General features: G+C 54.7%; 2 protein-coding genes across 3 annotated transcripts in view; both read left to right on the top strand.

The window, feature by feature from the left end:
- Nucleotides 1-17400, top strand: part of LOC100349181 (LYR motif-containing protein 9) — a 77869-nt gene extending 60469 nt beyond the window's left edge. The window contains exon 5 of one of the 2 annotated variants that reach the window (XM_089317463.1): nucleotides 17268-17400. In XM_089317463.1, coding sequence (XP_089173589.1) covers nucleotides 17268-17294 — 27 coding nt within the window. In that variant the 3' untranslated portion in view covers nucleotides 17295-17400. The remainder of the gene's footprint in view (nucleotides 1-17267) is intronic. The other variant, XM_089317467.1, reaches the window with a different exon arrangement.
- The window catches only part of NOS2 (nitric oxide synthase 2), a 42285-nt gene continuing 36662 nt past the window's right edge, over nucleotides 17394-23016 (top strand). Inside the window, exon 1 of the mRNA XM_017349094.4 lies at nucleotides 17394-18249. The gene's annotated coding sequence lies outside the window, so the exon portion shown is untranslated. The remainder of the gene's footprint in view (nucleotides 18250-23016) is intronic.

The following is a 23016-nucleotide window of genomic DNA, read 5'->3' as shown; positions in this document are numbered from 1 at the left end:
ACTCCAAAGTCTGAAGCGTTTCGGGCACAGATGGAAAATCCCACCCCGATCTCATGTGATGGATCACAGTGAAAACGCAGGCACCCTAAAAATAGTGTCTAAAATTACCTCCAGGCTATGTGTCTAGGGTGTATGTGAAACATAAATGAATTTCATATTTAGACTTGGGTCCCACCCCCAAGATTCTCATTATGCATATGCAAATACTCCAACCATCTGGATTCTGAAATACTTCTGACCCTAAACATTTTGGGTAAGGGATGCTGTCTTTTTTTCATTGCTGTTAGCAGGGGTCAGCAAACTCTTTGTGTAAAGAGTCAGTTGGTAACATCTTTTTGACTATGCAGGACATGCAGTGTCTATCACCACACTCTGCTCTGTCACTGTGGCTTGAACACAGCAGTAGACAGTCCACAAATGAGAACTCTGGCAGGTTGGCCTCTGGGCTACTGCTGGCTGGGTGGATCCCTGCTGTTCATTATGCCAATGCATCACAGTGTATTGAGTCAGGGGGGTTATTGTCACCCTTGGATACAATTACTAGGCTGCTAAATGACTTGGTGACCATAAGCACTCTGGTGAGGTGGCGGGAATGCTACTATCAGGTCGGGAGAGACACCTGTGCGTGGCTTCAGTGGCTGTCGCCAAAGGCTCTCCAAAGCAGCTGTGCCACTTCCCACCCCGCCAGTGGAGCTGCTTCCTATCAAGAGCAGTGCTGTCCGGATTTCCAGTGACGGCCCCTTGGGCTGGCGGGCGGCGACACCTTGTGTGGTATTCGGCTTGCATTTTCCTGATGACTAATGATGTTGAACACCTTTTCAAATGTTGGCTGCCACCTGCATGTTCTCTTTCATGAAGTACAACATCTTCCAGTATCTCTGGAGACAGAGTTACTTGTCTTTTTCTTGTTGGCATATAAAAGTTTGAGGGCAGGTGTTGTGGTTAAGCCTCTGCTTAGGATGCTTGCATCTCAAATTGGATGCTGGTTTGAGTCCTGGACACTCTGTTTTCCATCCAGATTCCTAACACGCCTGGGAAGGCAGCAGATGATGGCCCAAGGTTGTGGGGCTCTGCCATCCGTGTAGGAGGCCGGGATGGAGTTCTGAGCTCCTGGCTTCAGGCTGGCCAAGCCCTGGCTAATGTGAGCATTTGAAGAGTGAACCAATGGATGCGAAGAATTCTCTTTCTCTCTCTCTCCTCCTGCCTTTCAAATAACTAATATTTTAAAAATGTTGATATATATGTATTTTTGATACAAATCCTTTGTTAGATATAAGCGTGACAAACATGTAGCTTTTGTACTTCATTTTAAAGTGTATTTATTTATTTAAGAGTGAGCGAGGCCGGCGCTGCGGCTCAATAGGCTAATCCTCTGCCTGCGATGCTGGCACACCGGGTTCTAGCCCTAGTTGGGGAGCCGGATTCTGTCCCGGTTGCCCCTCTTCCAGGCCAGCTCTCTGCTGTGGCCCGGGAGTGCAGTGGAGGATGGCCCAAGTCCTTGGGCCCTGCACCCGCATGGGAGACCAGGAGAAGCACCTGGCTCCTGCCTTCGGATCAGCGCGGTGTGCCGGCCGCAGCGCGCCAGCCGCGGCTGCCATTGGAGGATGAATCAATGGCAAAAAAGAAGACCTTTCTCTCTGTCTCTCTCTCTCTCTCTCACTGTCCACTCTGCCTGTCAAAAATGAAAAAATAAATAAATAAAACAAATAAAATTGAAAAAAAAAAAGAGCGAGCGAGACAGAAATCTCCCATGCACTAGCTTAGAACATTCAGGGCTAGACCAGGTCAAAGCTGGGAGCTGGAGCTCCATCTGGGTCTTCCACTGTGGGTGGCAGGGACTTAAGTACTTGGACCATCACCTGCTACCTTCCAGGGTGTGCATTAGGAGGGAGCTGGATTGAAAGCAGACGTAGGACTCCATCCAAGGCACTCTGATAAATGATGTGGGTGTCCCAAGTGGGGGCTTAACCCACTATGCAATGCCTGTCCCCTTTTAATTTTTTCTAATATCTTTTTAAAAATTTTATTTGTTTGAAAGAGTTAGAAGGAGAGACAGAAGATACACACACACACTCACACACACACACACAAAGATGTCTTCCATTTACTGGTTCACTCCCCAAAAGCCTGTCCCTGCACCTGTACCTGTGATCCTCAGAGGATTTGTCCTGAGCTCCTGGTGATGCTTTTGATCCACATGCCATCCTTTTAGAAACTTCCCAATTCTTTGTATTTTCTTTTATATTTTTATTTTCAACAGATTTGTATATTTATTTGAAAGAGAGAGAGAGCAAGCGAGCGAAAGAGAGCACTTCTATCCACTAGTTCACTTCTAAAATACTTGAAACAGCCAGGGCTAGTTCAGTTGCTAGGAACTCTGTCTGAGCTTCTCATGTGGGTGGCAGGAACCCAAGCACTGGGGCCATGTTCCGCTGGTTTCCTAGGTGCATTAGCAGGGAGCTAGATTGGAAGTGGAGCAGCTGGAACTTGAACTGGTGCTCATATGGGATGCTAGTATCACACACAGTGGTTTAACCTGATATGCTACTACACTGGCACCCAGATTTTTTTTTAAAGATTTATTTATTTGAAAGGCAGACTTACAGAAAGGCAGAGGCAGAGGCAAGAGAGAGAGAGATATCTTCCATCCACTGGTTCACTCCCCAAGTGGCTGCTATAGCCAGAGCTGAGCTGATCCGAAGCCAGGAGCCAGGAGCTTCTTCTTGGTCTCCTATGCAGGTGCAGGGACCCAAGCACTTTGGCATCTTCTACACTTTTCCCAGGTCATAGCAGAGAGCTGGATTGGAAGTGGAGCAGCCAGGACTCGAATCAGCGCCCATATGGGATGCCGACAGTGCAGGGGGTGGCTTTACCCACCATGCCATAGCATTGGCCCCCATGGCCCGCCAATTTTTTTAATATCATTTTTTAAAGATTTAATTTACTTGTAAGTCAGAGTTATACAGAGAGAGAAGGAGAGAGAGAGAGAGAGAGAGAGAGAGAGAGGTCTTCCATCCTCAAGTTCACTCCCCAATTGGCTGCAACCGCTGGAGCTGGGCCAATCTGAAGCCAGGAGCCAGGAGCTTCTTCCAGGTCTCGCAGGTGGGTACAGGGGCCCAAGGACTTAGACCATCTTCCACTGCTTTCCCAGGTCATAGCAGAGAGCTGGATCGGAAGTAGAGCAGCTGGGACTCAAACCGGCACCCAAATGGGATGCTGGCACTGCAGGTGGAGGCTTTACCCACTACACCACAGCGCCAGACCCTGAATGTCATTTTTTGATGAATTAAAGGTTTTAATTTTAAAAGGCCCAATCTATCAATCTTTTCCTTTAAAGTTAGTGCTTTTTCATGTTTTATTTGAGAAGTCCTTGCCTGTCCCAAGATCATGAAACATACTCCCCCAGGTTTTCTTTCAGAGGCTTTATCATTTGACCTTTCATGTCTAGGCTTGTAATTGATATCTGTGGCCGTGTAATTGTGTAATGGATATTGATATCTGTGGGCCGGCGCCATGGCTCAATAGGCTAATCCTCCGCCTGCGGTGCCGGCACCCCGGGTTCTAGTCCCGGTCGGGGAGCCGGATTCTGTCCCGGTTGCCCCTCTTCCAGTCCAGCTCTCTGCTGTGGCCTGGGGGTGCAGTGGAGGATGGCCCAAGTCCTTGGGCCCTGCACCCGCATGGGATACCAGGAGAAGTACCTGGCTCCTGCTTTCGGATCAGTGTGGTGCGCTGGCCGCAGCGCGCCAGCTATGGCGGCCATTGGAGGGTGAACCAATGGCAAAGGAAGACCTTTCTCTCTGTCTCTCTCACTGTCTACTCTGCCTGTCCAAAAAAAAAAAAAAAAGAATTGATATCTGTGATAGAAACAAGGTAGGGTCCCGGTTCATTATATTCTGTGTGGCAGTCCAGTTGTTCCAGGACCATTTTGACCCCTGGATCTGTTGGGATCAGAGGCCTGCATTTAATGCTGAGCCCCTGCCTATAACTAGACTCTGGACCCCCTATCATGTGTTCAGAGCTGGGGAGGGTCCCTAGCCTGTGGCCCAGGAGGAAGAGATGGAGGGGTGAGGCCTGGCCCTAGAATTGGCAGCGTCTGGAGTTGCCCAGGGCAAGGTGAGGGGCATTGGGCAATAGCTGCTAGTTCGCCTCCTCTGTGAATTCCTGACTCCCCGCATGCTTCCGAAGGATGCCACACCTGGCCAAGGTTTGCCAGCTGTTGCTGGAAACGCCGGAGACTTCCAAGAAACTCCGCTTGAGGGAAGAACCCAGCCTCGGGCTTGAGATGTCTCATCGCTCTTCAGATTGCCCAGCCTGGCCTTGCCTTGCGGGAGGAGTCTGCCCCGTGACTCGGTGAGCCAAGGCTGGCAGCGACAGACCAGGGAAAGTCCTATGTTTTTCTGAGACCAAAAACTGTTTATTTCTGGCCACGAAAGAGAAAGCATGTCCAGGCTCAGGCTGTGTAGACCATGGACTAATATTTTCCAGACAGATGACTGCTGTCCAGTGCTTTCCTGGACCGCTCCCCAGGGCCTCTCCTCTGGCTACGTGAGCCCCGGCAGCCACCCTGCCGTCTGCAGGGGACAAGAAAACTGCTTTTGTACACACAGCACTGATAGTGAGGACAGGGCAGAGGGTGTTGGTGACGACTCCCCACTTGCCGGGTGGGAGCCACATGTGTGGGGTTTGGACTTGGCTGGTGGCCACTGAGCCCGAGAGGACGAGGGGGTGAGGGCCGTGGCCTTCAAGGGGCTGCTGGCAGAGGATCTCGCCCGCTGGCTCGCGGCATACTCCCGAACACGGACACGGAGTGTGTGCAGGGCACCTCCAGGCTCCCCCAGCCCGGGATGCTTGCCCTTAGGGCTCGCTCCCCCTGAAGGGTGGCAGCAGCTGCAGTTACCAAACAGCTTCTTCTTCGCCACATGGGCCAACACGTTCATCCCACACCCGGGCTATGACAGTGACTGAAACCACAGATGTCCTGCCGCTGTGCGGCCTCCACTCTAGGGGGACACGGACAATGAACAAACAAATAAGCAAACCGTACAGGGCGTGGCGTTCAGCTCTGGCACAGACGCACAGAGCAGAGGGCGGGTCAGCAGGGTTGAGAGAAAGAGGAGGTGGCAGGGCTGGCCTCAAGAGGACGGGACACAGGAACAAACAAGGCTTGAAGGAGCCGGGCAGGTGTGGCACAGGTATCTGGAGGAAAAGGCTCTGGTGCAGAGGGTCAGCTGCAGAGGTGTCAGGCTTTGACTCGAATCCAAGACGACGGAAATTCTGAACCCAAAGCCCAGAGGAGTGCAGCAGCACCCCCCCTTCCTTTCTGCTCTTCTCCTCCCCTCCCCTCCCTCCTTCCTTCCTTCCTCCTGCGCACGGTCATCGAGTGCTGTCACCTCCGACAGCTCTCCTCTTGCTGAGAAACCAAGGACAGCAAGCTGTCGGGGCTCACAGTTGGGGTTTGGACATCTTCAGAAATGCCCACAGAATGACAGGACAGATGGGAGTTTAGTGATGGATTAAAGCTCTCCAATATTAGAACCCCATAGATGCCCGTGGAATGAGATGAAATTGTCATGTGTTCACTCCAACTATTTTTATTTCACCCCAGCTAAACCCTATCTTTGGAGCTCTTTGGTGGGCATTGCAATGAATTCTGAAGAGCCCTCTGTCTCCTGAGAGGGAAGGTTGGAGACTGCCCAGCCCTCCGCCTCTGCCCTCCGGCCCTGCTTGCCGAGCAACGAGCCTTGTCCTCAGTGGGGTGGCATGGTGGCGGGCCCCTGTGCTGGGTGGAGCCTTCACCCCAAATCCAGCCCCAGAGAGACAGGGGCAGCCACTCCTGGGTGCAGGAGGTGCTGAGTCCGGGGCACCTGATGACTGTCGCTGAGAACAACCAGCCCCGAACGCCATGTGTGTCCTTGGTGCCCTAACCCCTTGGCGACAGCTGCAAACCCTTCCAGGGCTCTCCCGGCTCCTCCTGACAGCTGGCCAGAGCCGGCCTCTGCTGGGCTGTGAACGCCCTCACCTAGGAGTCGCCGTTCGTCCATTTGTCCACGCACTCACCCAGTCCATGGCCCGGCATTCATCCCTTGGGCCTTTCAACCTTAGTGCCACCTACTTTGAGTTCCCATCCCTAAATCAGCTCCTCCTCTTGCCTGCCCCTCAGTCGCCACCTGCAGGAAGCCGGGGTCACCTGGCTGCCTCTGCTCCATGCCTGTCCAGCAGCAGGTCCTCTTGCTCCTTACCCCCAAGGCGCCTGTCCTCCCTCTGCTGCTCGCTGCCTGGGGGCCTGTGTGAGCCAGTTAACCACAGCGACAGGAGGATGGCCTCACTCCTGCACAGCACTGCCGCCGTGTGTACAGACCCGTGTGTGATGCGTGTGCGCCGCGAGGGCGGGCAGTGTTCCTCAGATTCTTTCCTGTTCGCCAGAAGGGAGTCCATGGTCGGTCATAGTGGTGTTACACTTTTAACGTAACATGCTTGATTTTGAATATATGAAACATTACGTTAAGATATAATAAAGGGAAAAAGTGAATCTCACAACAAATGATTCAGTGAAAGAAGAATGACTTGGAAAAGCATTCACGTGTACTCTTAAGGAAAAACAAGGAGCATGTTACAAAACTCATATGGGGGATGGCATTGTGGCAGGTTAAGATGCCATTCTGGGGCGCCTGTTTGAGTCTCGTCTCCTCTGCTTCTGATCCAGCTTCCTACTAGTGCACACGCTCGGAGGCGGCAGGTGATGGCTCAAGTACTGGGGTCCCTGCCACCCAAGTGGGAGATCTGGAGATACCTATCTCACTCTCGCTCTCACTCTCTGTTGCTCTGCCTTTCAAATAAAAATAGTAACATGGGCACACCAACACTGGGTGATACGTACCAGGTGCCGGCTAGTACACGGTGCAGCTGGGAGTCTGGCATGTTGCTGGCAATGGGACAGCCACCCTGGAAGAGTGGTCTGCACCGTCATAGACACCCTCTAGCAGACCTGGCAGCCCCAGCCTGAGGGAAATGAAACTTGGGTCTACACCAAAACCTGTTCACGAGAGTTTACATCAGGGCCCCTCCTCACTGTCAAAAGCTGGGAGCCACCCGTACGTCCTTCAGCGGCTGAGTGGTGAAACCATGGCCTCTCCCTACGGTGGGTGACCTCTCAGCAATGAATGGAACACACTGTCCCGACGATGGGAGTGGCTCCCAGAGGCATTCTGCCGGGGAGAGGTCCGTCTCAGAGCGTTACACACGGTGCGGCTCCGTTGACAAGCCAGTCGAGAAAAGGCACAGCTGTAACCATGGGGACGACATCAGTGGTTGCTGGGGCAGGGTTGGGGGTCAAGTGGAACTACGAAAGGGCAGAATGAAGTTGTTTTTAAAATTAAAAATATTTGTTTACTCAAGAGGGAGAGAGAGAGAAAATTCCCAACTGCTGATTCATTCTCTAAATGCCCTCAACAGCTGGGGTGGGGTCAGACAAAAGCCAGGAGCCCAGACTCGATCCAGTGTCCCTACGTGGACTCCGCTGCTTGAGCCATCACCGCTGCCTTCCAGAGTGTGCAGTGGCAGGAAGCTGGCGTCAGGAGCAGAGCCAGGACTCGGATCCAGGGACTGGGAAATGGGATGCAGCCACCTCAGCTGCTAGACCTAGCCCCTGTCCCCATCATGCGCGGGTGCTTGGGGGTGATGGAACTGGCCTCCACATGCTGGCGGTTATTTCAGTGGACATGGATGTTAAAACTCATCAAGTTACACTAAAAAGCAAAAGCTGAACAAGAGAGGCAGCACACATCAAAAACACCAAGCCAGACCTCGTTCAGGCGTTCCCTCGTCTGGGAAGCCTTCCCCACCGCCGATCCTCATCCCTCTGGGTTACAGCACGTGGGACGTCAGATCTTAGGCAGCAAGTGCTGTGTAACTGCGCAAGGGATTTAACCTCTCACCTCAGGGAGACAGAGTCTCCCGAGTCCACGTGGGACAGATGGCTTCCCCACGAGCTCGCTGTAGAGGCTTACGAGGCTGTGAAAGGCTGTCTTCCCAACGTGAATTTGGAAAAGCTCTCCACTTTCTGGCACCCCAGCCAATTCGACGTCAGGGTGTTTCCAGTGTCTGCCATGCAGGCTGCGCTCCCTGCCTTCCTCAGCCCTGGCGAACCGTTGGCTGTCGGGAGTACTGTGAAGTAGACTTCCTCCATAAAGCAATCAAGTCTGCATCTGGCTGTGCCGGAGGATACAGAAATGCAGGTGCTCACAGGTGATCCTGGGGAGTCAGAGTTTATTGTAGAATATGTTGGGTAATAAGGAAGCTGGGAAGTGGGACCCACAGCTAGGAGTCACGCAATCCAGGGAGAGTGTGGGACCCCCAGAGGCAGTCCTGTCCGGGGCCTGCGGTTTTTTCATACTGCCTGACTGGAGCATCCTGGTCCTAAGCCCGACCACTCGGCTCCTGCTCCTCCTGCAACAGTCTGCTCTCTGCACCCCACAACTCCTGTCCCCACCTTCTGTCTGGGGACTTTTGGACGGTGACTCTGCTATCAGTCACCCATCAGGCACTTCTGGCTGCCTCAGAGTGACATGCCCACCCTTATCCAACCAACTGGAGGGGTCATATGAGACACAGCAGAGAGACCAAGGCCCAGGATGGCCCTCAGAAATGGGCAAGGCCAGGGGCCAGCACTGTGGTGCAGCAGGTTAAGGGGGTGCTTACAATGCAGGCATCCCATACTGGAGCGCCAGTTCCAGTCCTGGCTGCTCTGCTTCTGATCCAGTTTCCTGTGAATGTACCTAGGAGAGCAGTGGAAGATGGCCCAAGTGCTTGGGCCCTCGCCTCCTAGGTGGGAGACCTGGATGGAGTCCTGGGATCCTGGCTTCCGCCCGGACCAGACCTGGCTGCTGCAGCCATTTGAGGAGTGAACCAGTAGATGGAAGAGCTCTCTCTCTCTCTCGCTTTCACTCTGCCTTTCAAGTAAATAAATAAATTATTTATTTACTTGAAAGGTAGAGTTACAGAGTTACAGAGGGAGAAAGACAAAGATCTCCCATCTGCTGGTTCATTCCCCAAATAGCCTCAAAGGCTTTGGTTGGGCCAGGTCAAAGCCAGGAATTTCATCTGGGTCTCCATGTGGGTGCAGAGGCCCAAGGACTTGGGTCATCTTCCACTGCTCTCCCAGGCACATTAGTAGGAAGCTGGATCAGAAATAGATCAGCCAGGACTTGAACTGGTGGCCCATATGGGATGCTGGCCTCACAGGTGGCAGCTGAACCCCTTATGCCACAATGCTAGCCCCATAAATAAACCTTACAAAAAGAAATGGGCAGGGCCAGGGCAGATGTGCTGACACATCTAGGAGTTAAACATTAAAGACAGAACAATTAATATGGAATTAAAGACAAGACAAGGGTCTGGAAGACAGTTGCAGTCACAGGCTGCCTGTGTTTCTGTACATTCCCTCAGCTTTGCCCAACCCTCCGCATGCTTCAGTTTTCACTTCTAGTATAGGTGAGAACCTATGACCCCCTCCCCCTTCCTTCTTCCTGTATTTATTTGAGAGAGAGAGAACTCCTATCTACTGGTGTGCTCCCCAAAGCCCGATGGGGCTGCGGCTCAGCCAGGGCTGGCGCTGAAGATGCCATCCAGCTCTCCCACCTGGGTGGCAGGAACCCAGTCACTCGAGCCATCACCACTGCCTCTCAGCATCTTCGTTAGCAGGAAGCTGGAGCCAGGAATGCAACGCAGGTACTCTGATACAGGGCAGGGACTTCTTAATCGCTAGGCTAAATGCCTGCGTCCCCGTTTGCTGTCTTCTTTTTTTAAGATCTATTTATTTATTTGAAAGGGAGAGTTACAGAAAAGCAGAGAGAGAGGCAGGGAGGGAGAGAGGTTTTCCATCCACTGGTTCACTCCCCAGATAACTACAATGGCTGGAGCTGCGCTGATCCGAGAGCCAGGAGCTTCTTTTGGGTCTCCCACATGGGTGCAGGGGCCCAAGGACTTGGGCCATCTTCTACTGCTTTCCCAGGCCACAGCAGAGCGCCGGCCCCCTCTTTGCTGTCTTAATCTGGGTCCATGAGCTGGCAGTCTCGACAGCACCCCTGTGAAGTGTGTCACCGATGTCCAAAGTCACATGCGAGGAAGCTGGGTCACACAGAGAAGCCCAGGATCTCCTGTGGCTCTGAAGGCAGCCCTGTCTTCTCCATGTGGTTGGTGTCACCTTGGCCCAGGTGCCATACAGCAGTCTGCGTTCTTGGTGCAACTCGGGGCACAGGCAGCGCCACGAGGAAGAAACCATCAGTTTATCTAATCCCTTCTTCTCTCCCTCCTGACCTTGAAACCACCCAACCAACAGATGACTTAGGTGACGAGGAAGCTGCCCCACAGAGAGCTGACGTCCACTGACCCAGAAGAGAGATGTAAATACAGGTGATGGGTCACAGGCAGATGCTTTTGCCTATCAAATAATTTTTTAAAAGGTTTTATGGGGTGGCGCTGTGGCGTAGCGGGTAAAGCTGCTGCCTGCAGTGCTGGCATCCCATATGGGCACCGGTTCGAGTCCTGGCTGCTCCACTTCCGATCCAGCTCTCTGCCATAGCCTGGGAAAGCAGTAGAAGATGGCTCAAGTCCTTGGGCCCCTGCATCCGCGTGGGAGACCTGGAAGAAGCTCCTGGCTCCTGGCTTCGGATCGGCGCAGCTCTGGTCATTGCTGCCAATTGGGGAGTGAACCAGCAGATGGAAGACTTCTTTCTCCCTCTCTGCCTCTCCTTCTCTCTCTGTGTAACTCTTTCAAATAAATAAATAAATTTTAAAAAAGATTTTATTTGAAAGCAGAATACAGAGTGAGAGACAGAGAAAAGTCTTCCATCCTCTGGGTCGCCCTCCAAATGGCTGCAATAATCAGGGCTGGGCCAGGCCGAATCCTGGAGCCGGAAGTTTCATCCGGGTCTCCCACATGAGTGGCAGGGACCCAAGCATTTGGGCCATCCTCCTCAGCTGCTGTCCCAGGTGCATCAGCAGGGAGCCACGGCTCTGAGTGGCTGTTACTTGTCTATGAAGGCTGGCACAGCAAACAATACCCACAGGCCACCCTGCCTTGGCATCTGGATGACCTGCGTGTGAGGTTTGCCTGGGGTTTTGCAGATGTCCCCGGTGCCCATCTCCCTAGGAGGGAGACAGGATAGAAACTGGACCTGACTCCAGATCAGCATCTTCCTGACCCGACCACGCAGCCATCTCCAGACCTGACCATGCAGCCTTTGCCCGGTTTCGACCATACGCTGCTCCCTGCCTGCAGTACCCCTTCCCCTGACTCACAGGCAAACAGGAGCGAGAAATTCCTAAACTGTAACCACAGAAGGACCCCTCCAGCACTGTGAGGGCCCTTCTCAACCTGTGCACATGCCCAGAATAGCCCACGATGACTGAGAGCTGACCCTCCTGGGGAGGCAACGCTGGCATCTTCAATGTGTCATGTGCAAAAAGGAGCAACAGCACCTGCGCGAAACACAGAGCCTGGTGCAGACTGAAGCACCCCTTGGGTGCCAAGGTGGTCAAGCCCAAGACCAAGAGGGAACAACCCTGCCTCTCCCAGTCAAGTAAAAAGCCCTGCTCAGCTCTCTTAGGAGAGTCAGTGGGTGGAGCCGCTCCTCGTGCCCTGGAGCTTGAGCATAAGACCCCAGTAAACCCTGACTTGGACATTGGCCTCTTGTTATTTATTATTTATTTGAAAGAGAAGTGAGAAGAGAGAGAGAGGTAGTTTCCATTCACTGGTTCACTTTCCAAATACCCATAACAGCTGGGGCTGGGCCAGGCTGAAGCCAGGAACTCCCATCTGGGTCTCCCACATGGGTAGCAGCTCCTGCCTCCCAGGGTGGGCATTATCAGGAAACTGGATCAGAAGTGGGGAAGGGAGGCCAGTGCTATGGCATAGAGGGTAAAGCCTCTACCTGCAGTGCTGGCATCCCATATGGGTGCTGTTTAGAGTCCCAGCTGCTCCACTTCTGATCCAGCTCTCTGCTAAGGCCTGGAAGATGGCGCAAGTGCTTGGGCCCCGGCACCCACGTGGGAGACCTGGAGGAAGCTCTTGGCTCCTCACTTCCTGCCATTGCAGCCTTCTGGGGAGTGAACCAGTGGATAGAAGATTTCTCTATTTCTTTTTTATTTATTTATTTTTTAATTTTTTGACAGGCAGAGTTAGTGAGAGAGAGAGAGACAGAGAGAAAGGTCTTCCTTTCTCCATTGGTTCACCCCCCAAGTGGCCGCTATGGCTAGTGCGTTGCGGCAGGCGCACTGCGCTGATCTGTAGCCAGGAGCCAGGTGCTTCCTCCTGGTCTCCCATGCGGGTGCAGGGCCCAAGGACTTGGGCCATCCTCCACTGCCTTCCTGGCCACAGCAGAGAGCTGGACTGGAAGAGGAGCAGCCGGGACAGAATCCAGTGCCCCAACCGGGGCTAGAACCCGGGGTGCCGGCACCGCAGGTGGAGGATTAACCTAGTGAGCCGCGGCGCCGGCCTCTCTCTCTATTTCAAATAAATAAATCTTAAAAAAGAAAAAAAAAAGTGGGGAGGGGACTCAACCACAAGGGCTCCTTGTGGTCCTTGTGGGATGTGGGAGTCCCAAGCTGTAGCTCAACCCACTGCACGGCCAAGCCCGCCCCCTCTTGTCGGTTACTACAGGCAGTGAGTCAGAGAACCTGTGCTGGGTAACCAAGGAGGTGCCGGTCCCCGGCCTGTGAGAGTGGCGCTTGGGAGGTGAATGGGGAGGAGGAAACTCTGTCAAGGCCTGTGATAATCCTGCTGGGATTGTCCTACCTCCCGCGCCGTCTCCGTGGCTGCTGCCCTGGCTGCAGTTTCCCGCTGTACACCCCTCCCCCTCACTTTGAGCGCCTTCTTGTGTATCACATTGCCTGTGAACCTTCGAGAAATCAGCCTGGCAACCTTCCAGACTGTGTGCGTGGCACGGCTCATCCTGGCAGTCACCCCGCGAGCTGGTGGTGTGCTGGTTCCACCTCACAGAAGAAACAAGGCTAGGGGGTTACAGAGTCTGGAAAGGGGCTCTCTCCTGAGCCTTCCGTGGGATTAGGGGAGTCCAGGCCACCTGTGCATTTTGCATTGAGGGGGCTAGAACCACAGTCAAGGCCAAGCTGCTGATAGCCGGGTCTCCCCTGGACACAGGCTCCCCAGGGGAGCTACTCTTCCACCAGAATCAGAGCTCGGGGACTGGCACCCTCCTCCATGTGTCCTCCCATCCAACATTGGTGCGTTACCCGTTCATTCCTCAAAAGCCCATTGGCCATGGGGTTGACATTGTGGCTGTAGAGTGCCTGAGCCCCTGAACCCCTGTGGGAGACCTGGAGGAAGCTCCTGACTCCTGGCTTTGCCCTGGCCCAGCCCCGGCCATTGCAGCCATTTGAAGAGTGAACCAGTGGGTAGAAGACCTCTTTGTCTGTCTCTTCCTCTCTCTGTGTATCTCTTTCAAATAAAATAAATCAATCTTAAAACCAGAAAAAAAAATCAAAAAGCCCATTGGCCACATCACACCCACTTAGGAGCCACGTAAGAAGGAGAGCCGATAACAAGTGCTGCCAAGGATGTGGGCTGACCGGAACCTCTCAGTCCGTGGGTGGGGAGGAAGCAGTGAGGGTGCTTAAAGTCTGGCACTTTCTCTAAACAGTTGAGCATACAGCTTCCTCGTGCGCCAACAACTCTCCTAGGCATACACCCGTCCTAGCAGCACTGCTCTTAATAGTCAAAATGCTCGTAACTGAGGCTGGATACAGGAAACGTGCTGCACCCACGCAGCGGGAGCTTCCTCGGCCATACACAGAGGATGGCTCAAACGTGGCGTCAGCTGGGTGCACCTTGAAGACGCCATGCTCAACGTGATGAGCTAGGCTCCAGGGTCACGTGGTGTGTGATTCCACTGATGTACAATGTCCAGGACAGGGGAATTTGTAGACGAAGAGACTGGTTGTTGGCAGGAGCCAAGGGAGGAAGAAATGGAGAAATGACTGAGGTTTCTATTTGGGGTGATGAACGTGGTGTGGGATTACGTAGTGGTGGCAGTTATACAACCTTGTGAAAATCCTAAAAACCACGAAAGTGTATATTTTAAAAGGGGGATTTTTATTATATGTGGATTTCATCTCAATTAAAAAATCCCCAGCACCAAAAAAGATACATGAGGTGATGGGTAAGCCAATGACTGATCTAGTACACCTGGTGAATGGGTATTGAAATGCCACAACTGTACCCTGTAAATGTGTTCAGTTACTATGTGGAAATTGAAAAATTAAAGCTATATAAAAAGTAATATTTACCAAAAAAAAAAATGTCCATTGATCACTTTTTCCATGCTCTAGGGTTGTGTGAGACGTGTGTCTGGTGTGGAAACAGTGGTGGGCAGGCATTCGGTACAGGGATAAGATACTGCTCGAGATGCCCCCCATCTCACCAGAGTACTTGGATCGGAGGCCCAGTTCCAGCTTCCTGCTAAGGTGCACCCTGGGAGACAACAGTTGATGGCTCAAGAAGTTAGGTCACCCACATGGGGGACCCGAATGGAGCCAAAGCTAGAGCCCAGTCCCCACTGTTGTGAGCGTCTGGGGAGTGAACCAGCAGCAGATGGAAGATCTTTGTCAGTCTCTGTCCCTCTGCCTTCCATATAAATAAAATGAATAAAATAAAAAGCAAAGTAGTGGGACCTGAAGGGGAGCCCAAGGGGCTTTGGGGACCCAGGGCTTGGGCATGGAGGGGCAGTGGAACCTCTAGAGGTAGCAGGACTTGGCAGTGGAGCGGAGCTGGTCAGGGGAAGGGTGTTCCAGGCAGCGTGAACAGCATGTGCAAAGGCATGGTGTGCCGCTGAACTCCTGGTGAGTGGGCACAGGGCACTGAGCTGGGGCCGCAGGTATCCGATGCTGAAGTCCCAGGTCCCCTCCTGCAGTGCCACCTCTGCAGCCACAGGCAGGAGGACACACAGCACCCCTCCTGTTGAGGACTCTGAGGGCACACCCTGAGTTCTGAACTGCCAAGCCAGCCAACAGCCGCCCCTAGCCCCCTTGTGTCATGGTGCCTCCCCAGAGCTTCGGGGACTGTCTAGCACCAGCCAGGCCTTCTCCCTGTCCCTCTTTCTTTGTTTCTTTCCCAGGAGCTGGCTTGGCTCTTCATGTACCTCTCTAAGCCTCAATTCTGTGGTCTGCAAAATAGAGGTGACACAACTTATCTCAGAGAATGGGGGGTGTGGTGGGAACAAAATGACGGGTGCCCGGCCATGTGTCGGTTGGGTGCCAGCAAGTTCTGGACACTGGGAGAACCACAGCAGCAGGCAAGCCCCCGCCTGCAGAAAGCCATGCTCCGCAGAGCAGGGGCAGATGGGCCTGGCTGCGGGCAGGTGGGTCACGTGACTCCTTTAATCCTCACAAAGACGCAAGGAAGAGGCACAGTGACCGTGGCCCTGTTTTGCAGATGAGAAAACAAACCAAGAACAGCTCTTCCCAGTCCACAGATGGCTTCAGCAGCGGGCTCATTCAGGGCACGCGTCCCTGAATCTGCCTCATGGTGGCCCCTGCTCTTACCTTGCCCCGTTCCCAGCTTCATGCCAGGTTGCTGATGGATTCCACCCACCCCACTTTCCTCCTATTCTCCCCGGGCTGTCTCCTCTGGCTCAAGAGTGGGCAGCTCTGCTCTGCCAACCTCCCTGGGATTTGGGGTCTGCAGCCCATCCTCCTGGTTCTCACTCTGCTTCCAGGGAACCAGCCCTCTGCCTCCTGAAACGTGAGCCAGAGAGACCAGCGTTAGTGGTTAAGGTGCCTGTGTCCCACATCTGAGCACCTGGGCTCAAGTCCCAACTCTGGCTCCTGACTCCAGCTTTCTGCCAGTATAGACTCTGGGAGGCGCAGGTGATGGCTCAGGTAGTTGGCTTCTGCCAGCCATGTGGGAGACCTGGGTTGAGTTTCTGGCTTCCATGGTTAGCACCAGGCCTGGGGCTGTTGCTCACATTGGGGAGTGAGCCCTCAGATGGGACCAGGCTCTCCCTCCCTCTCTCTCTGCCTCTCAAAAGTTTTTTTTTTTTTTTCATTTGTACCAGAGGAAGAGGGGGAAAGTGGTCCATGAGCATACTTCATGTGCAACATAGTATGTTCAAAGAATCCATCTTTAGAGGCCAGTGCTGTGGCGTAGTAGGTAAAGCCACCACCCACAGTGCCGGCATCCCATACGGGCACTGGTTTGAGTCCCGGCTGCTCCACTTCCAACCTAGCTCTCTGCTATGGCCTGGGAAAACAGCAGAAGATGGCCCAAGACCTTGGGTCCCTGCATCCTCGTGGGACAACCCAGAAGAAGCTCCTGGCTTCGGATCGGTGCAGCTCTGGCTGTTGTGGCCATCTGGGGAGTGAACCAGCAGTGGAAGATTCTCTCTCTGCCTCTGCCTCTCTGTAACTCTTTTGAATAAATAGATTAAAAAAAAAGATTTTATTTATTTATTTGAAAGCCAGAGAGAAGCAGAGGAAGAGAGAGAGAGAAAGATATCTTCCATCTGCTGGTTCACTCCCCAATTGGCCGCAACTACCGGAGCTGTGCCGATCTGAAGCCAGGAGTCAGGAGCTTCTTCTGGGTCTCCCACATGGGTGCAGGGGCCCAAGGACTTGGGCCATCTTCTACTGCCTTCCCAGGCCACAGCAGAGAGCTGGGTCGAAAGAGGAGCAGCCGGGTCTCAAACTGGCTCCCATTTGGGATGCCGGCTCTTCAGGCCAGGGCGTTAACCCATTGTGCCACAGCGCCGCCCCCAATAAATAGATGTTTAAAAATAAATCCATCTTTGGCCGGCGCCACGGCTCAATAGGCTAGTCCTCCGCCTAGCAGCACTGGCACACCGGGTTCTAGTCCCGGTCGGGGCGCTGGATTCTTTCCCAGTTGCCCCTCTTCCAGGCCAGCTCTCTGCTGTGGCCTGGGAAGGCAGTGGAGGATGGCCCAAGTGCTTGGGCCCTGCACCTTATGGGAGACCAGGAGAAGCACCTGGCTCTTGCCTTCGGATCAGCGTGGTGCACCGGCCACAGCACACCAGCCGTGGTGGCCATTGGAGGGTGAACCAACAGCAAAAGGAAGACCTTTCTCTCTGTCTCTCTCTCTCACTATCCACTCTGCCTGTCAAAAAAAAAAAAAAAAAAAAAAAAAAAAAAATCAGCACACGTCTACATGACAACCCCAGAGCAGAGTTCAGAAGGGAGTAACCGCTCCCTGTGATTCACCACTCTCACATTTCACAATTGTTTCTCACATTCTTTCCTAGGCCTTTAAGCATTTCTCCTTGTCATAAAGAATTCTTTGAGGGGCCAGCACTGTGGCAAAGCAGGTAAAGCCACCGCCTGCAGCGCCAGCATCCCATATGGGCACCAGTTCTAGACCCAGCTGCTCCTCTTCTGATCCAGCTCTCCGCTATGGCCTGGGAAAGCAGTACAAGATGGCCTGAGTGCTTGGGCCCCTGCACCCACATGGGAGACCTGGAAGAAGCTCCTGGCTTCAGATCGGCGCAGCTCCAGCCATTGTGGCCATTTGGGGAGTGAACCAGTGGATGGAAGACCTCTCTCTCTCTCTCCCTCTCTCTCTGCCTCTGACTCTCTGTAACAACAAATCTTTAAAACAATTTTTTTCTTTGACCCTGCCAAGATTCACCGTGAAGCTAGCCCAGCAGGCTTCCTCGGGTGCTGAGCACCTAGGCTGTGGTGGACACGCACAAGCAATGCTGCGCGGGACATCTCTGCACCCCAGGTGGCCGGAGCCTGGAGGAGGCGACTTCCGTGGTCTCGACAGGCACGGTGCTAGGGAAGGGGCTCTTGCGAGAGCATGAGAGACAAGACGTGATGCAGGGCGAGGCTCAGCAGGCCCGGGCGGCAGCGCCGAAACAGCTTCAGGGAGCCCTTGAGGAGAAAGAGGCCCCACGGTGAGGCGTAGCCACCGAGGAAGAGACGCAGCAGGCACGTGGCTGGCGGAAGACGTTGGAACTGTCGGATCAGCGTCCCACATCTGCGGAGGCTGCAGTCGGCGAGAAAGAGGCCCAACACTTGTCTTCCTCCGCTTGGCCGCTCCTAACCCGCTTGAAGCAGTGACGTCTGTTCACGTCACTCGTGCGGGTGCGCTTGCGAGCCCCTGCTGTAGGCATCTGCACCTGCGGCCTGGAGGGCTGTCCGAGACTGAGCAGGGCCGACCCGCCCACAGCAGGCCTCAGCAGTTAACCCGACCTGGGCAGGCGCCAGCGTCTGTGGGGTTGCTGGGTAAGTGGCCTAGCGCCTGTGTGCTGCGCGGTGTCCCAGGCGCTCCGGGCTCTGGTGGCCCCTTGTGACCGCCGGTTTCCCGGGCCCGCTCTTCCCTATTTTCAAGCCCCCTTCCCCTGCTGATATCCCCAGGTGCACCACTTGCGCCCAAACCCTTGCCGGTGGAGCCATCACGTCCCGCAGCGGGAGGCAGGGGGAGCTGCAGAATGTGCTGGGGAGCGTGTGTAAAAAAATCGGGCTGTGGATGAACACTTGCGGCTGGCAGGCCAAGCTAGCTGGCAGGCTGCCTGCCCGGCCAGGCCCTCACACGCAGCGGAGGGGCAGCCCACACTGGGCAGCATGACTCACCGCAGGGGCTTAGCCGGCAAAGCCTGTCCTCCTCTTGGTCCACCTTCTCCGCCCAGGATGGCCGCCTGGGCATTTCCAGCAAAAATCCCACCGGGTCGGTCACCTCCAAGTCATTCAAGGTGCTACAAACCTGGGGAGCCCTGGGCCGCCGATATTTGTGTGACTCATGCCCTCCAGTGGTCAGTGGATGAATGACGTGGGGTTCCGGGGCTGGGGATCAGGAAGACTGGAGACTGAAAGCAAAGAGGGAATCCAGACCGCAAGCACCCCACAAAGACCCTGCCTTGTGCTCGCTGGGGCAGCACACACACTAAAACAGGAAAGGTGCGGGGAAGATGAGCGTGGCCCCCGCGTCAGGGAGACACACAGACTCGTGGAGGGATGCAGTCCATAGGGAACATAGTGCCAGCCTGGAATCCGCCTCTGACCCCAGCTCCCTGCAGACAGCCGGGGGTGGCTCAGTCCTGGCCACCCACAAGGTGGCTTTGGAATGAGGGATGTGGGAGACCTGGATGGAGTTCGAGGATCCTGGCTTCTGCCTGGCTCAGCCCCAGGGGTTGCAGGCATTTGGGGAGTGAACTAGCAGATGGAAGATCTCTTTCTCTCTCTCTCTCCCTTTCTCTCTCTCTCTCTGCCTTTCAAATAAAAATAAATAAATAACAACTTAGAATAGCAGGCGCCAAAGACCCTACAAAGAAATTTGACTGGTTCTGATTTGCAGTCGAAGAAACTGAGACTGGAGGTGGCATTAAGGGATTTGGCCAAGTCGCCCAGCTGGGCTGGCCTTTCAGCCCCACCTGACCAATTGTCACAGAAATGCCACCCTCAGCCACCTGCCACTGCAGAGCTGGCCGGCAGCTGCCTGGCCCAGTGGGAGCTGGGGGCTGCTGGGAAACCCTCCCTGCAAACTGTCTCCATGACAACGACACCTCTGCTTTCTTTATTCCCTGCTGGTCCCCAGCCCCTGGGGTGAGGAACTGGAATTTCCAGGATGAGGGCAGGGAAACTCCCAGTGGCCGGAGGGAGAGGGACCCTCCCCAATGTGGTTGCTCCCCTGGCCTCAGATGCTCTCCCTGTCCAGATCCTTCTGTCCTTCTCATGCCCCTCCTCACACAGGGAGGATTCCAGCCCCGTCGAGTGCTCCCCCCCCCACCCAAGGGAACCACGTCCATGCAGATGAGTAGCGTAGTGGAGCTGGCCGTGCTGAGACCCTCCGGGAGGCCCAGGGCACAGTGGCTGGCCTTAGATCTGGGAGGTTCGCATCTGTGGGACCACCCCTCTGAGCCTCAGTGCCCTGCCTGCAAAATGGGGATGTGACGTTTACTGCACAGGAAGGCGTGAGGTTGGGTGACACGCTATGCACACGGTACACAAATCCTCCCTTCTGGAATGAGCCCCTGCTGTATGCACATCAATACAGAGGCAGGCCTGAGCATGTTTGGGCCCCTGCTGTATGCACACCAATGCAGGGGCAGGCGTGAGCAGCACGGTGCCCCATCATGGAGCTGGGGTTGAGCGGAGGGTGGCCTTCCTCCCATGTCACCATGCGTGTCTGGGAGTAGGCACAAGGGTCGTGTCTCTGGCGTGGCCCCCTTGCCCACCACCATGCCGTCCTAGCAGGCACCCCGCAGCCACATGGCGTGGGAAGAAGCCGTCCTTTGCAGCCTGACGACTCTGAGCTCAGGTTCCAGCTCTGCCCTCGCTACCTGCGTGACCCGGGCAGGTCACTTCCCCGCTCTGGGCTGCAAACTCCTTTGAAAAGCATCAGCGATCTCGAAGCCCTGGGAAGAGGGTTCCGTGGGCTCCAGTAGCAGGAGCGTGTGGCAGGGTCACCGCCTGCCTGTCACGCCCTCCTCTGTCCACAGCATTGCTCTGAGCTGGCAGCAGACGCCCGGCACCGGGGGGAGAATGTTCAACCCCGGGGAAGTCTCCGCTCAATGCGCACCTTGGACTCCATTCCCCACCCCCTTCCCGTTCTTCCTCCTCCTCCCCTGGGCTTGCTCCTGAGACCCAGCAAGGACCCTTGCTCCCGGATGTGCGTCAGGCCTCAGCGTCACCACTGCTGGGCTGAGTGACGTGGGGCTGGTGGGCCAACCTCCTGCATGTGTTCCTTCAGTTGTGAGGCGGGATCGTGGGAGCAGGTACCGCACAGATACTGCACAGCCCCGTGGAGGGGACTGCAGGGCAGGTGCTGGGCCCGCTGTGTTTATCTGCGGTACTTGGTGGCCAGGGTTGTTCTCACCACTGGGGATTACTGCAGGAGGGCACGGAAAGAACAGACAGCCGGGAAGGCAGGTGGGACGTGGGTCTTGGAGCCAGGATCCCTTGGGTTCCATCCTGGAGGAGCGTGGGAGGGGACTCCTGCCTCTGAGCTGGGACTCCAGGGCTTTGGCTCTGCCACCAACTGGCTGTGTCATCTCCTTTGCTGGTGACAATGCCCACCACTGCATGGAACTGTCGTGTGAGTTGGGTGCCTGGGGACATGTAAGTGCACAGCTCTGCTCCCTGTTCTTGCTGCTGCTGACTCCTGAGGCCCAGCTGCACAAGCTGGCCTGGGGCAGAGCCGCTCATCCCGGGAAACGCCAGCGCCCGGTGCTCTGGGCACCTGGCCGAGGCTCCCTGGTGAGGCAGGAGGAGGCGCTTTACCCACAGCGCTCAGCACCTCCGCCACCCCCGCCTAGGGCCCCCATGGTCCCCCGCCTGCCCTTCATGGGGCTGTTTGATTCCTCCCCAGCAGAACCCACCTGCCACGTCTGTCATCAGGAGAGGCCCGGGCATGCGGCCTGTTGGGGGAGCAGGGCCAAGGGGACCGCCCGGAGGCTGCAGGAGGCTTGGGGAGAGAAACCCAAGGCACATTCCAGCACAGGGCCAGCCCTGGACCCTGAGGCCAAAGCTCCGGGCTGGGCGGCTGTCCCCATATGGAGGCTGTTGGCTGTGTGACCTCGGTGTCTTAACCTCTCTGTGCCATTACAGTCCTTACCACGGATTTGACTCCCCCTCCCCTTCCTGGGTGAGACCAGGGACACTGAGTCTACCTTAAGAATCACTTTCCTGGGCCGGGTGTCTGGCACAGCAGGCTAAGCCACTGCTTCTGACTCCCGCACCCCACACGCAAGTGCCTGGGTGTGAGTCCCGGATGCATCACTTCTGATCCCGCTTTCTACTAAGGAAAGCAGCAGGTGGTGCCTCAAGTACGTGGGTCCCTGCCACCCATGTGAGGGACATGGATTGAGTTCCTGGTTCCTGGGTTGGGCGCGGCCCAGCCCCAACTCTTAGAGGCATCTGGGGAGTGAATCAGCAAAGAGGAGATCTCTGCCTGCCTGTCTCTCTGCCTTTCAAATAAAATGAAAATCAAAAACAATTGTTTGAACTGAACTCAGATGTTGAAGCCCATTCCGGTCTCCTATCATTCATTCATTCATTCATTTGTTCACGCAGCAATTCAAGTCTCTTTTGTGACTCCTTGCTTGTCTTGGGCAAATTCAGTGCTCTGTGGTGTTGAATTTAAATTCTGAGAGTGGGGCAGGACACAGAGGCAGGGACGCGTTAGGATGATGAGGTCAAGGGTGGTCCTTTCCCCTCTGTTTCCCAACCCTGCCCTAACAGAGTTGGTGTTTTCCTTTTACAGTGGAAAAGCTATCCATATAGGGATATTGTGTTTGAAGCATTACAAGAAATTGTAACTTTCCATAAAAGAAGTTATAATGTAACTTCCATGGTGAGAAAAAGAATTGTGGGAACCGGTGCTGTGGCCCAGCGGGTAGAGCCGCCATCTTCAGCATCAGCATCCCATATGGGCGCCTGTTCGTGTCCCAGCTGCTCCACTTCCGATCCAGCTCCCTGCTATGGCCTGGGAGAGCAGTAGAAGATGGCCCGAGTCCTTGGGCCCCTACACCCGTGTGGGAGACCCGGAGGAAGCTCCTGGTTCTTGGCTTCGGATCGGCGCAGCTCCAGCCACTGTGGCCACTTGGGGAGTGGAGATGGAAGACTCCTCTCTTTCTCTAACTCTGACTTTCAAATAAATAAATTAATTAAAATCTTCAAAAAAAAATTGGGAAAAAAAATCATGAAGGAATTAGAGCGAGAGAGCGAGAGAGAGAGAATTCTGCCCCTGGTAGAAAATAGTCCCAGCAGCCATTCTGCCACAGCCGGGCAGAGCTCCAGAGAGAGACATTAGCCATACAAACGCCTAAGTAGCCCTGTGTGCCAAAGGCCTTCCTACCCCTCCTTTCCCAAAACCTCGAGCTGAGTATCCCAGGGCCTGCTTGGAACGCTGGCACCATCAGGCGTCCCAGGACCCCTGGCCCCTGGGCGGTTTCCAGCACCTTCCATGTGGTCAATATTCCCCAGCTTCCTGGACTCCTGTGGCAAACTGGAAAAGTGAGAGAAAGGGCAGGAACTAAGCAGAGAGCTCCCTGC

This window comes from Oryctolagus cuniculus, chromosome 17 (genome assembly GCF_051225735.1).
Source record: "Oryctolagus cuniculus isolate XC-2025 breed Fujian yellow rabbit chromosome 17, ASM5122573v1, whole genome shotgun sequence".
Lineage (NCBI taxonomy): Eukaryota > Metazoa > Chordata > Mammalia > Lagomorpha > Leporidae > Oryctolagus > Oryctolagus cuniculus.
This window is presented reverse-complemented; position numbering and strand designations above follow the sequence as displayed.